The sequence below is a fragment of the Capricornis sumatraensis genome, chromosome 3, assembly GCF_032405125.1.
Source record: "Capricornis sumatraensis isolate serow.1 chromosome 3, serow.2, whole genome shotgun sequence".
Classification (NCBI taxonomy): Eukaryota; Metazoa; Chordata; class Mammalia; order Artiodactyla; family Bovidae; genus Capricornis; species Capricornis sumatraensis.
In genome coordinates, this window is record NC_091071.1 from 71,354,511 (window position 1) to 71,369,576 (window position 15,066).

At 38.4% G+C, this 15,066-nt stretch overlaps 1 protein-coding gene across 1 annotated transcript in view; it reads left to right on the forward strand.

The window, feature by feature from the left end:
* The window catches only part of LRP2 (LDL receptor related protein 2), a 146,042-nt gene that overhangs the window by 48,383 nt on the left and 82,593 nt on the right, over window positions 1-15,066 (forward strand). The window contains exons 19-30 of the mRNA XM_068968453.1: window positions 40-170; window positions 2,305-2,439; window positions 2,809-3,090; window positions 4,032-4,274; window positions 5,330-5,449; window positions 6,052-6,168; window positions 8,181-8,558; window positions 9,699-9,947; window positions 11,027-11,235; window positions 12,115-12,299; window positions 13,301-13,529; window positions 14,161-14,335. Of these exons, the coding sequence (XP_068824554.1) occupies window positions 40-170; window positions 2,305-2,439; window positions 2,809-3,090; window positions 4,032-4,274; window positions 5,330-5,449; window positions 6,052-6,168; window positions 8,181-8,558; window positions 9,699-9,947; window positions 11,027-11,235; window positions 12,115-12,299; window positions 13,301-13,529; window positions 14,161-14,335 (2,453 nt within the window). The remainder of the gene's footprint in view (window positions 1-39; window positions 171-2,304; window positions 2,440-2,808; window positions 3,091-4,031; window positions 4,275-5,329; window positions 5,450-6,051; window positions 6,169-8,180; window positions 8,559-9,698; window positions 9,948-11,026; window positions 11,236-12,114; window positions 12,300-13,300; window positions 13,530-14,160; window positions 14,336-15,066) is intronic.

The following is a 15,066-nucleotide window of genomic DNA, read 5'->3' on the forward strand; positions in this document are numbered from 1 at the left end:
TTTCTGAATAACCAATAACCAAGTATTTTGTTATTCTAGTTCTTCACGATTGTACTGGATAGATGCCTTTTTTGATAAAATTGAGCACAGTACCTTTGATGGTTCAGACAGAAAAGCCCTGACCAATATACCTCAGTTGACAAATCCGTTTGGACTTGCTGTCTCTCAAGGTATGTTTTGAAGCAAAGGTGTTTTATTTATACTGTGCAAGCTGTATAAAACTCATCCTCATTTGGCAATCTCATAATTCAGAAAAACTGGTCACTTATGAAATGGTGCTCTTATGTCTAAATAAAACATTTGGTTTGTTGATGAAATATTAATTTTTTTTCTGTTTGAGACATTTTTATATAACAGTGCATCTGTTTTCTTTCTCCCATCTCCCCTCTTGTGAGTATAGGCATGTTCTTGTGGGTTCAGTTGCTGGGAATAAGAATCTAGCTTGGCACCACGAAACAGGTGGTTTGCTTATTCTTGATAGTAGAGGTTCTGTGAATGATTGTGTAGCATGTGCCAGGCCAAGAGAGTAAGGAGAAACTAAAATCTACCCTGGTTCTGCTTGACAAACCATAATTAATCTAGTTAGAGAGGTGCCATTTTGTGATCCACCAAAGGCCCTACACTTACGCTAGTTGTGTCTCAGGTTGAGACTTCCTGCATGCGTGCTAAGTCACTCAGTTTGACTCACAAAGTATCTGACTCTTTGCGGCTCTACGGACTATAGCCCTCCAGGCTCCTCTGTCCATGGAATTCTCCAGGGAAGAATACAGGAGTGGTTGCCATGCCCTCCGCCCAGGGGATCTTCCCGACCCAGGGATTGAACCCACGTCTCCTGCATTGCAGGTGAATTCTTTTCCATTGAGCCACCAGGGAAGTCCTGAAATTTTGTACTGTGAATAACTGTCATACTGCTTTAAAAAAAAAGTGGACATTGACTATAATTCAAAGACTTTCTCATACACATGTAGTATGGAATGAATAACTAGTAAATATATTCCATATTCCCCCCCTGTTTTCTGTGGAGGAGTGCATGTTATTTTAAAATATTTTAAGTGCTCTTGTGAGATTTTTGAGTCAGTTATAAATATGCAGCCCCCCTCTCCCCAGCCTGTGCATTCTTTTCCCCTTTCTACTAATGCTGTCCAACACACCCTATTTGTTCTCACATAGGAACAGTATAAACATGTTAAATTTTCTCTGCTGTTTGCTGGAATATTTAGCAATTAAATGAAAATGCAGTTTTTATTTAATTGCTGGTTTGCAGTTTGATTGCCAGTTAGGCTAAATATGATTTAGTGAGTCCAATGACTGATTAGTCATTGATTAGACCATAGATAAGGAAAACGGATTTTATGATAAAATTTGTGACATCTTAGTCATTTTCTGGTGAGTTGGAATTTTTAGTTGGTTATTGCTTTTTCCGTTGGAAAACTCTATTGAAATATGCATTTATTTCCCTGCTTTAGTATCTTAGGTAAAAAGAACTCAATTGAATTTTTGATGTTTAAAATCTTGTATGGCCTCTTCCATTTTCAGCTTTGTGGAGCATTATTGTCTTTTAAGGTGTAGGAACACTTATGTGGATAAAATTTTATTGATCCCTAAACATGCACTAACATTTCCTTCTTGAACTATGTCTATGTTTTGCCTTCTCAAAGCTCATTTTGAAATTTGAGAGTCAAATTAAAGAAAAAAATGTTCTCATTAAACATGGGATATAAAATGTTTGACCTGGAAGAGAACTTAGAGATGAATTTTACTAGAAACATGAGCCCCCACAGAGTGAAGATCACTCAGCAGTTTAGTGCTCAAGCTAGGATAAGAACTCAGTCTCCTGAGGCATCATCTCATATTGTATAAAAGAATCCTGAGATTAAAACAGTTTTTACCCATAGAAGTCTAAGCCCAATTACTATTAAGTACCATCACAATATTCCATATTCCAATATTCTTCCCTGAATCTGAACACTACTATTATTAAAAATATAGGCTTCTTCTAGGTAAAATCTCTCTCAGATATCTATACTAGCAACTCTTTCTACTGTTTTTTAAAGGTCCTTAGCTTCAGAGGCTCAAAAGTCAACAAATAAATTTTTTCTTTAAGAAAAAAAAAAAAAATATATATATATATATAAGGTTCTAAAGAGTCATTTCTAGAATTGCAAGTTATGGAAAACAGAAACATATTTATTTAAACAGATACTTATGAAAGAAGCTTCCCACATTTAGAAGAAGCATTACAAACATATTGCATTTTCCCAGGTGACCTGTGGCAAATAAACTTATCACCATATTTCTTCTTAGACTATATATATGTTACTGATTGGAGACGTGGTATTATTCGATTCGGGAAATACAATACTGGACAATCGGTTATTCTCCGAAGTGGTGTTGGTTCTGTAATGCGTGCGAAAGTATATGATTCTAGAGTCCAGACAGGTGAGTAATGTTGCCAGGTTGTTTTGTATGGATGTATTTAATACGATGGCTCCTTTTACCTTTAAATACTTCTTATTTACTATAACTCCTGATAGTTTTATCTTCCTGTCACTGAGATAATTTTAATGTGTGAGAATTTCTATTCAACTCTACTAACTTTAAGCATATGGGAGGAAAAACACATTTCAGCACTTCTCTGTATTTAAATTGAATGTGTCATTTGGCGTGTTCCTTTCCAAGAAGAAGTCAGTTTCTAATATTGGGTCTGACAAGTATTCTTTTCCATTCATTTTTCATCACAAACCAAACCTGTGATCAACCTAAAAGGAATGCGCTTAACTCCCCTGTTTGGGGGCATTGCTTTTTCAGGGTCTAATGCCTGTAACCGACCCACCAACCCAAATGGCGACTGCAGCCACTTCTGCTTCCCAGTGCCGAGTTCCCAGCGGGTGTGTGGTTGCCCCTACGGAATGAGTCTGGCTTCTGACCATTTGACATGTGTGGAGAACGCCTCCCAAGAGCCGCCGGTGGAGCAGTGTGGGCCTCTTTCCTTCTCCTGTCACAACGGCAGATGCGTGCCCCTTCGGTATCGCTGTGATGGATTTGATGACTGTCTGGATAACAGTGATGAGGTTCAATGTACCACATCTAGTAAGTAGCTTATACATTAGTGATACGTCCTATGATCTATATGGAGAGAGGTGCGCTTTAAAAAAACGGCTTAGGTTATCTCTATAGGAAAAAAGGAATATGTACTCTAAAGGGTTTTAGAAAGCTAGACGATGAATATTATGCATAGATAATGTTACAGATGATTTCTAGCATTATTTGGACTATCCTCAATAAAATTTTTCTCTGACATTGGATGGACATGCAGAATCACTGCATCTTGGCCTCTCCTACCCCAAATAAACGGGATCTAATCTATAGTACTGGAGAGAATGGTATCATGGAATAAATGTTTGCAAAAATGGCTTTTGAAAATCTCAAGTACTGTATTCCTTTTTCCTCCTGTAGGTGTAAAATGGATTATGGGTGAAATGGTGATTTTAACCTTTATAATCTTTTGATGGTAATCCAATTTATAATAAATACTATTGTGATCTCAGAAATTTCTATCAAGGAGACATTAATAGAAATGACATTTGAAAATAAAAGTGCTCGTTTGTACATTTTTGAAATTTCTAAAGGTTTATTTTGTTTTGTTTTATTTTGCACTTTTTTAAAAGTGCAGATTTTTACATAAATGTTTTATCAATTTCAAATGAGCCATATGATGAGAGGAAGCATAGCTTAGAAGCAAAGGATGGGCCTTACAGTCGTGACAACTAGAGTTTTGGTCTTGGGCAGATGCCTAAGCCTCTCAAAGCCTCAATTTCCTCATCTGTAAAAATGCAGATAATTATATGTACCTGGCAGTATCCTTGTGAAGATTCAGAGAGAAAAGAAATATGTAAATAATAGTTGCCAAATAAACATCAGCAAATGATGATGACTTTCACATTTTGTATAATGCTCCCATTGAAAGGTAAGATCTCATTTAAAAGGCTGTAAAAACCAATGTCTTTAGGACCAATTTGTTTCTATTGTAGATGCTACCTGTTCACCTTTAGCATTTGAGTGTAAACGCGAAGGACACTGCATTCCCTCAATGTGGCGATGTGATGGAGAGAATGACTGTCTGGATGGCAGCGATGAGCAGAACTGCCCCACTCGAGCACCCACTTCCTGCCGTGCTAATCAGTTCACCTGTGACAATAACTTCTGTATCCCAAGGAGCTGGGTCTGTGACACAGATAATGATTGTAGGGATGGATCAGATGAAAAGTCATGCAGTAAGTTTTGAACTGATTTCTCTTGGCTGGTCAGCCTAGTAAATAGATTTGAACCATGAGTAGGCCTTGAGTACTTTCCTTGAATGCTCATATAATTTTCATTGTATCTTAGCCACTTCTGTTCCATCTGCCAACCAGTGTATTAATAGGCTGTAAAAGCAAAGACATGGGAAGTCTTGCTAAATATTTTCTGTGGAAGCAAAACAAGGACTGTCTTTGATATCTAACTAATATCCCGATGGAAACTGGAAAATAAAAATCCCACAACCAACTGTTCAGATATTTAAAACAATTCCACTTTCTAAATCATATAAACACACCCAGATGTTTAGCTACTGGTTTTTCTTGTCATTTATACAGGCAAAAAGACAATAGAATAAAAAGGCAAAGAACATTTCAATTTCATTAAATCTTACCCACCTGCACAGAGGGGGTACAGAGTTCCCTGGACTAAGTTCTGTTTTGGTTGCATGATTTGGCTAGTCCCTTTTTTTTCAGGACTAGATAAGCTTTAAGATCCCCTCTAGCTTTCACATTCTGTGAGACTATATTATGATTCCTATTTTGGGTCGTGGAGGCAGTCCGTCTGACCCTAAGGCTATGTCTCTTCAGCCAGCTAGGGTCCTGGTTTTGAGGATAGTTCTGCTTAGACTTTGGATTAAATTCAGTTGTCATGATCCAGTTAAATCCAGTTATCATGTGGACCATGCTCCATGACCACAGGCCATCCTGTCTTGTGGGCTGGATTTCATTGCTTAGCTGTGCAGAAGAGTCTTGGACTTCATAGTATTCATGAGGTGTAGTCCAAACCAAGGCCATGATGCTTATCTTCTACGTATGGTCTGTTTTTCAAAGTATCCTCACAGTTTCTGACTCTGACCTATATTATTTCTGTTCCTCTCTCCAAGAACACGATCTGCCTGATGTGCAGGAATTTTGAGCACACATACAACTGAGATAATTTATGTATTTCCTAAGCATTGTACAGTTTGGCTCTGGTACACATTGGACAAGAAATAAACTATTAACTTGGTTTTGTTTTTGGATGACATTAGATTATACACAGACATGTTCACCTACTCAGTTTCAATGCCCTGGTCACCGATGTATTGCCCTATCTTTTGTCTGTGATGGGACCAAGGACTGTGCTGATGGGTCTGATGAGATTGGTTGTAGTAAGTACACTGTTTTACTTTTTTAATTAATTAACTAATTGCTTAATTAATCCACTGAGGTTATAAGTCCATAACTGATTTATATGTTTCAGGTGTACAATATACTAATTAACATTCAAAGATTAAACTCATTTATAATTGTAAAATATCAGCTATATTCCCTTTGTTGTGTAATATATTCCTGTAGCTTATCCCTATCTTGCCCCTGTCTCCTTCCTTCTGCCCACTGTTAACCACTTGCTTGTTTTCTATGTCTGTGAGTCTGTTTCTTTTTGGTTATTTTCATTAGTTTGTTTTAGTTTTTAGATTCCACATATAAGTGGCATTATATGGTATTTGTCTTTTTCTTAATGACTAAGTCCATCCACGTTGTTGCAAATGGCAAAATTTCATTCTTTTTCATGGCTGAGTGGTGCTCCATTGTGTGTGTAAATATATATATCTCACATTTTCTTTATCTATTCCTCTGTTTATGGACAAATAAGCTGCTTACCTATCTTGGCTATTGTAATAAGGGTTTATTTTTATTCATGATGTTTAGAAAAATTTCGATGTTCAGTTGTTCCTTGGGTTAATTTCTAATATTTTTCTCTCATTTTCAGTAATTAACTGCACTGCTTCTCAATTCACATGTGTTAGTAATGGTCAGTGTATTAGCAAGACATATCGTTGTGATGGTGTTTTTGACTGCGATGACCACTCTGATGAGACAGATTGTTGTAAGTACCATATACCTAGCATGTTTCAGGTGACAGGGTCATTTCTTATTTACCAGGATTGCTCTTACCACAGATTTTCTCTTAGATAAGCTAGAGGGAAGGCAGCCTAATTAACAAAACATTGTCCAAGGACCGCAGTATTGATTGTATAAGAAAATAAAATCAACATCACCAAATAGGGATAAACTGTGAATCAAGTAATTGTAAATGGGCACTTTCAAATTGTCTTTTGAGTAGGTTAACTATTTCTCAGGTATTTTTCTTTTCAGTATTACCTGGGGCATTCAAAATTAGTGGGTTTCAATGAGGTTTGCCATATATAAAGATATTTTAATGGTTTATTTTAAGTCTCAATAGGGAGGTCACATCAAGCAAATCATTTGTTTAGTATCTGCTAACATGTTTTCTGTGGTCTTTGTTCTGGGAATCTGATAGAAAGTAAGAAACAAAGCAAGGCAGATAATTATAAGGGCTTTGTAGAAATGGTACAGATAAAATTCAATGAAGGTTCCGAGAAAAGACATTTTTTGAGGGTTCAAGGAGGACTTCATGGACTATAAATCTGATGGACCTTATAAACTTCACAGGCTGTAGACCTAATAATGGAAAGGATTTGTTATTGCCATTTTTATATTAAACAAGGTGAGGTGGATCATAAAAAGTAGGTTTCTATCAATTCTCCTCCCTAATCAGAAAATAGGGTTTCCCTGATGGCTCAGTGGTACAGAATCCACCTGCCAATGCAGGAGATGAGGGTTTGATCCCTAGGTCCAGAAGATCCCTGGAGAAGGTAATGGCAACCCACTCCACTATTCTTGCCTAGAGAATCCCGTGGGCCATGGAGCCTGGTGGGTTATAGTCCCTGGGGTTGCAAAGAACCCAGGACACGACTGAGTGACTATAACAACAATCAGAAAAGCATGGTTTAAATCTATGGATAAAAGAAAATATAAATGCTTGCATACTTAATAAGTGTGTACAACACCCAGAAATTCTTAATCACCGAAGTTTATGTTTCACATTGAAAGCATGGAATTCTTCTCAGGTGATCTGAGGTTGAAGTGCCATTGCCTGTAGCTTTCTATTACCTTACAAGGTCCCTGGGAGAGAGTTTGGGTTTACTCCTGTGAAATAGGCAAGCATTCAATAGAAGTGCTTGATGAATAGTGGAAAGTTTGCAAAGAATGGAAGATTTACAGTCATCTTGGCTTCATCATCATTTCAGTCACTCAGTCATGTCCGACTCTTTGCGACCGCATGAACTGCAGCACACCAGGCCTCCTTGTCCATCATCAACTCCCGGCTGCTGCTGCTGCTGCTGCTAAGTCGCTTCAGTCATGTCCGACTCTGTGTGACCCCATAGACGGCAGCCCACCAGGTTCCCCCATCCCTGGGATTCTCCAGGCAAGAACACTGGAGTGGGTTGCCATTTCCTTCTTCAATGCATGAAAGTGAAAAGTGAAAGTGAAGTCGCTTAGTCATGTCCGACTTTTTGCAACCCCGTGGACTGCAGCCTACCAGGCTCCTCCATCCATGGGATTTTCCAGGCAAGAGTACTGGAGTGGGGTGCCATTGCCTTCTCCAATTTGCATGTTACTCCAGGTATTTCTTGACTTCCTACTTGGCTTCATTTAGTATAATTCATTTGAGGGAAAATGATAACATCCAAATATATGAAATACATGAATTCCATGTCACCATAGCTGTTTAACCTCTATTAAATTCTCTGATGATTTTTTATTATTTAATCCAAAGTTAGAAACACAGGAAATATAATTTTCTTTTGACTCAGGGACTTCTATCCATTGTACATCCGTTTTTTTGTTATCAGATCCATTAATCAGATCAGACAGAGAAGACAACCATGTATTTAGATGTTAATATTGCATTTGTCATAATCATTATTAGAAACTCGCCATTGATCCAAAGTGATTTCTTCTGAACCTAGGAGTTATGTAAAAGGGATTATGGATCACATTCACAAACGCATTTTCCCCATGCTGTTCTCTTAGCAACCAGGCCTCCTGGTATGTGCCACCAAGATGAATTCCAGTGCCAAGAAGATGGGATCTGCATTCCGAAGACCTGGGAGTGTGATGGACATGAGGACTGCCTCCAGGGATCTGATGAGCACAATGGCTGTCCCCCCAAAACCTGCCATCCATCTCATTTTGTCTGTCAAAATGGAAACTGCATCTATAGAAGTTGGCTCTGTGATGGGGACAATGATTGCGGAGACATGAGTGATGAGAAGGACTGCCCTACTCAGCCCTTTCAGTGTCCCAGTTGGCAGTGGCAATGCCCCGGCCATAGCATCTGTGTGAATCTGAGTGCAGTGTGTGATGGTGTCCCTGACTGCCCCGGTGGGACAGATGAGTCCCCACTTTGCAGTAAGTCTCCTGACCACAGTTTGCTGGCCATGAACTCATCCTGAGCAGTGGCCAGCTGTGTGTCATCATTGTCACAATCACCATGTAGTTCTTGAGGAAGGAATCTCAGTTCTCTGAATTTCAACCTGTGTAGGGATAGCCCTCATGGAATTCAAATAAATCATCACTGGATAGTATTTCTCATTTAATCCTTTGCACCCAGTTCTGTGTTTTTACTTCATTAGATCATCAAATTAAATTTGGTTCTGTTGGGTAATGCGCTCATAAGTTTTTCTAACTTTCATATTTCCTAATTTCAATCAGAACTTGCCACAAAACAAGTAAAGTCCAGGGATTTGTGTTTGCTGTGATTAAAATCCTGTGATTGGCATATCATCCTAATTACTGTCCTTTCTTTCTTTGCTCTTTAATCAATGCTCACTCTCAGATGAACCCCAGCCAGGTATGACTGCAAAGTGTTTTAGATTCTTATGATTTTATTTGCATTGCGTTTGTGCTGAAAATGTCCTAATCATTTTGACTTACTTCCCCTTCTGGTACACGTTTCATACCATGACTGTTATATAAGAGTACACATGGAAGTAGAGGGTATTTGCATCTACAGGCAGATAACTATCTTGGGTGCCTTGGGCATAGTCATTTTTAGCCCTGAAAGTGAGGATGATGGTATGTTAGTGTATCTATGCCCTCTAGTCTTTCAGTTGTCTTTCCCCTTTGTAAACCTTTTAACTCTGTTCTTCAATGTCAAAGTCTTATCTTCCATATCTATGTAGGTAGAAGAATGACAGAAAACAAATGGGAAGTAATTTAGGTCTCTTTGCATGCTTTACCAATGACAGTTATTTTCTTTATGTTTATATTTCTTCCACATTTCTCTCATTGCACTAAATGGAGTTATATTAGAAGGTTGTAGTGAAGAAAGTGGTCCAAGTCCAGTGGATGTGAAAGATGGTAAATCCTTAAGCAAGTCAGAGCACTGGACATCATATGGACCTCATCCATGTGGATTCTGCTCATAGCTCATAGTTGGGTATTGTGTTGAGGGTGATGAGACTGTATGACATGTAATATAACAGAGTGAACCAAAGAAGCAAAGATTCCTGACTTTTCCCCTTTGTGATTTCTTTTTCTTTATTCTAGACCAGAATAGCTGCTCAGATTCCAATGGTGGTTGTACTCACCAGTGTATTCAAGGGCCTTATGGGGCCCAATGCCAGTGTCCATTGGGATACCTGCTTGGCAATGACTCTAAGACCTGTGAAGACATAGATGAATGTCGTACTCCAGGCTTTTGTAGCCAGTACTGTTACAACATGAGAGGTTCTTTCCGGTGCTGGTGTGATTCAGAATACAGGCTAGACGCTGATCAGAGGACTTGTAAAGTTACAGGTAATGAAAGTGAACTAACTCCAGCTAATTTAACAGGCATACTCCAGACACCATCTTTGTATAATGCTTAATGAGTTAAATTCAACCAGTATTAATTCTGGGCTTCCCAGAGGGTGCAGTGGTAAAGAATCTGCCTGCCAATGCAGGTAGATGTAAGAAACGCAGGTTCAATACCTGACTCAGGAAGATCCCCTGGAATTGGAAATGGCAACCCACTCCAGTATTCTTGCCTGGCAAATTCCATGGACAGAGGAGCTTGACGGGCTACAGTCCATGGGGTGGCAAAGAGTTGGACACGACTGAGCACAGCACACACATAGTATTAATTCAGTTTCTGTGACATGAAAGTGTTTGTACTATGTGTTAGGGTATTGATGTGGCTGCTTTAAATGTGACCAAATAAATAATACTAAAACCAAAGAGGCAGTTTCTTATTTTCAGGTAGGAGTCTGGAGGGTAGAGGGTTTGGGGGTAAAAACTGGTGTGCCTTCCATCCAGGAATCCAGTGATCTTGCTCCAGAGTTTGCCAGCTCCCAGGAAGTATGAAAGGGGCGAGCAGCTTCCTTTTAAGGATGATACCAGGAATTTGACACATCATTTGTGTTTGCATTTTATTGATGGAAATTTAGTCATATATTCTCTCCAAATTGAAATGGAAATGGAGAAACACCTCTAGCTCTTAGGTCCTGTGCTTTGCTAAAACTTAGCATAATTTATTACTAAAAAGGAAGAAGAGAGAGGACATGGGAATGATTAGAAATCTCTGCCACAGCTGAATGCAGAGTACAAAATAAGCAAGTACAAAAGTAACTATAGTAACAGGAAGAATGCAAGAATAGTTCACTCCAGGTTGATAGATAAACACTGAAGTGTAATTCAAGGATGAAATTTTGAAAGCTTACTTTCAGTACTTATGAAAATCAGCTATTAAGGTAACATCATTCTTATAGGAGTTTTTGTTTGTTTTTCCCCATTACTCTAGTTTGGAATGGCATCTTCTTTCTTTTATCAAAGGTATTGCATCAAATATTGTTGTTTCTCCCATAATCGTTGACACTTCGTATTTTCTTCTTGGACAGAATCTCAAAGTCTGTTACTGGTGGCGAGTCAGAGCCAGCTTGTTGCTGGCAATATGACCCAGAACGGGTATTTTGTCTACCCGGTTATCCAACACGGTTCTCACATTGTGGCTGTTGATTTTGATTCAGTCAGTGGTCGTATCTTTTGGTCTGATGGAACTCAGGGTAAAATCTGGAGTGCGTTTCAAAATGGAACAGATAGAAAACTAGTAAGTACATAAGTACATGTCTACTGGCCTTTGATCTGACTAGTTCCCCAGTCTCAGGTCTATTTGCTGTTAATCACCAGTGAGAGAAGGTCCTACCTTATCTTAAGTGGTTCTCATGTCTCCCTCTGGGCCATTCATACTTAAAAGCCCTGGATGTTCCTGACTCCTATCTGATGGGATCTGAAGGGAGAGACTTGAATCTGAATACCAGGCTATATGATACAGAGACCTGATTGCATCTTGGAAGTCCCTTCTGCATTTTTTTTTTCTAGTGGGTAAAAAACAAGGGAGACACAGGGGAGGTTGCTTTTCTTTCTTTTGTCTTTTAAAATTATTTTTTTAATTTGTTATTTCTTTTCTATTGTGGTTTATTATATAGGATAGTGAATATAGTTCCCTGTGCTATATAATAGGACCTTGTAGTTGAAGTTGCTTTTCTTAGCTTTAATTCAGTTATGTTTCTTGATCAGTATCCCAGAGTTTCAGTTTCTTCATCCTTGGTGGTTATGTTTCCTCTGCCCCTTAGAACTTTATTTTGTAATTGTTGGCTCTCAATCAATAAAGGCATTACTTTTGCCATGAGAACACTGTAAAGTTTCATAGGGTGGCCAACTTAGCAAATGGATACAGTTTTTGTTTAATTGAAAAAATTCTGAAATCAAAACTCCACACTAATCCAACAATAGAGTATTCAATTCTGCACAATCTTGTAGCTTTTCCCTAGAAAACCCTACTGTTTCTACATGGGAAGACCACATTTTCTAGTCCTCACATGAAAGCGTAGGACAAGTTAGATGATGCCTTATTCTCAATTTTCATTTTATTTCTATGTTTGGATTATTTCTTGAGAGGTCACTTATTATTCACTTTCGTCTTTAGGTACTCGACAGTGGTGTCAGCATGACTGGAGACATTGCAGTCGATTGGATAGGACGCAATCTTTACTGGACAGACATTTCCCTGCGAACAATTGAAGTCGCGAAACTGGATGGGAGCCACAGGACTGTGCTGCTTAGTGAAAACGTAACAAATCTAGGGGGACTAGTAGTAGATCCCAGAGCTACGTAAGACATTTTTTTTTTTCTTAAATATCATGTTGCCTTAACATTGTATGAGAAGAAATAACAGTAACGTGATATGGCTAATACTCATATCACAGTATTTTAAATGATCCCTTGTTTAGACGTCTCTATATAAATGTTAGCCATACAGCTAGTTGTTGCTGTCTTCCTTTATCTGAGTAGTCTTCATAAAGTACACAAGAGCAATTGATTGTTCACTTAAATGAAAGATCACGTTACTTTTTAGCTTGCAAGTATATGATGAAGTCTCTAACACATGCATGCAGTAAAACACTTCATATTTATACAACCAAAACCCAGGTGTTCTTGCTTCAGTTTCATATTGTTTACTACAACTTCCTTTTAGGTCATGTAAGGAGATTTTTGCCTCCTGGCCCTAAAGGAAAGAAGAAATTCTCTCACGCTTAGAGATCTTTGAGGGCTTCTTTCCTTGAATTTCCTTAGGTTGTCTTCTGCAGGAAGATGAGTTAGGCAAATCATGTTCAATGCAGTGTAGCCGTGCTAAATATTGTACAGTATTACACACCAGTGAAATTTATGATGAATCTGATGATGAATAACGACCTTCTTAAAAATGACAGGGTAGATAAACAAGGACAGATAGACTTTTCTAGATCAACTGTATGTGGATTGTACAGAAACACAAATCAGCATGGAGACACTTCAGTGTGTCACACTGTACTGCATGTTTTATGAACGTTATAAAAACACCCAGATGGCTTGTGATTGCATTATGATTGCAGTTTTACTTTGTGACATACTAAGCTCTTGCATATACTCTAAACTGAAGATGTGTTATTTTAAGCAGAGCATAAACATGATATTCTATTATTTATTTATTTATTTTTATTTCATTATTTTATTATTTTACTTTACAATACTGTATTGGCTTTGCCATACACCAACATGAATATTCTACTAAATGACAACTAGTTTCCATGTAGAAACATGTCCTGTCTGATTGGTAACTCGTTTCTTTTCAGTGACCGCGTGATGTTCTGGTCTGACTGGGGCAGTCACCCTCGCATTGAGCGAGCTAGCATGGATGGCAGTCAGCGCACCGTCATTGTACAGGAGAAGATCTACTGGCCCAATGGATTAGCTCTCGACCACCCCAATAGGCTACTCTATTTCATGGATGGCTATCTTGATTTCATAGACTTTTGTCACTACGATGGAAGCAACCGGAGGCAGGTGATAGCCAGTGATTTGGTAAGTTGGTAGCAAAGAAAGGAAATTAAAGCACGATCATGGTTTAGTCGGAAGCATATGGAGTAAAAGAAAAGTAAGAAATTCACTTCTGTGTCATAGACATCCAGAAAATATCAACAGGAAGGAGGGCCGGTCCATCTTTTTTCACAGAAAATCATTATTCCTGTTCATGGTCCAGGAAGGATTAATAGCTTGCGTGATTTAGTTGATCTGTTATTTAGCTGATGCCAATCTGTTGTTTTCCATGTAAATAATGATTTAATTATATGTAAATTCCTCAAAGAAATCATAGTTTGTTGCATATTTTGTATTTTTATTCAGGAAATTCTGGTGAATTTATTTTCACAAGTTAAATGCAAAAATGAAGAAAAAATATATTTTACTAAAGAGCTTTTGAATCCTTCAGAGTAAAGATGAAGGCTAAATGACACAGGTCCATGAAAGTATTTTTGATTTGTCAGTGGGATATAGGTCAAGAAGTATATTTTTTTCTATCTCTTGAGCAAGGATTTGGCTATGTCTTTATTAAGTGAAATGCTAAAGGAAACCGTCTTCTTGGGTAGGTATCCCTTCCTACTTTGTTCATCTTAGTTTTTATTTCTAGGTCTCACTGTTCTCTTCTGCTTCACAGATCCTGCGCCATCCTTATTCCCTAAGTCTCTTTGAAGATACTGTGTACTGGAGTGACCGTGCTACTCATGAGGTTATGAAAGCCAATAAGTGGCATGGGGGGAACCAGTCAGTGGTGATGACTCTTCACCAGCCTCTTGGCATTGTTGTGGTTCATCCTGCAAAACAACCAGTTTGTAAGTGATAGACATATCTTTCCTGGGTATAGCTTGGAAAACATTGATTCTGGGATTGTAAAATGTGTAATTTTGCAGACTCATTTGTTTGGACAGTGTATTTCCATGATTTTTATTTTGTCATGGAAAACACAAATCTTTTTTGTCTCTACATACTCAAAGTCTCCCTGGTTTTTTTCTCTCACTTGCTCTTGCCACACTGGGCTTCACTAGACTTCCTTTCGGTGCAGAAGCATATCAGGCGTCTTCCCATCACTGAATGTCTGCACTGGCTCTTCCCTCTGCCCTGGGGTGCTCCTTGCCCAGATCTCTGAGGTGCTCCTTCTGTTACTCTCAGATGGTCCTTGGTGCCTTCATTCTCTCAGATGGCTCTTGACCATCCTCTCTTTCATAATTCTTTTGTTCTTTGTTTTCACATTCTGAAGTCACACAATTTGTGAGTTTAGTTCTGGTTCCCTTTGTCATAATAACGGCCTCATCTTCACAGTATTCCCAGTCTCCTGCATTGGCAGTTAGGTTCTTTACCACTAGCACCACCTTGAAAGCCTGTTTGGCTTTACTAGGTTTTGAGTGAACGAATGGATTACTGCATCTGACAAAGTGTATGTAATGAGAATATATAAGATCTAGAGAATATCCTATCAGCACAGGATGCACACCAAATCTCTTTACTTCAAGGAATAGAAACACAACACAAAGGTATCACCAATTAAAAAAAGAAAGATTATTAC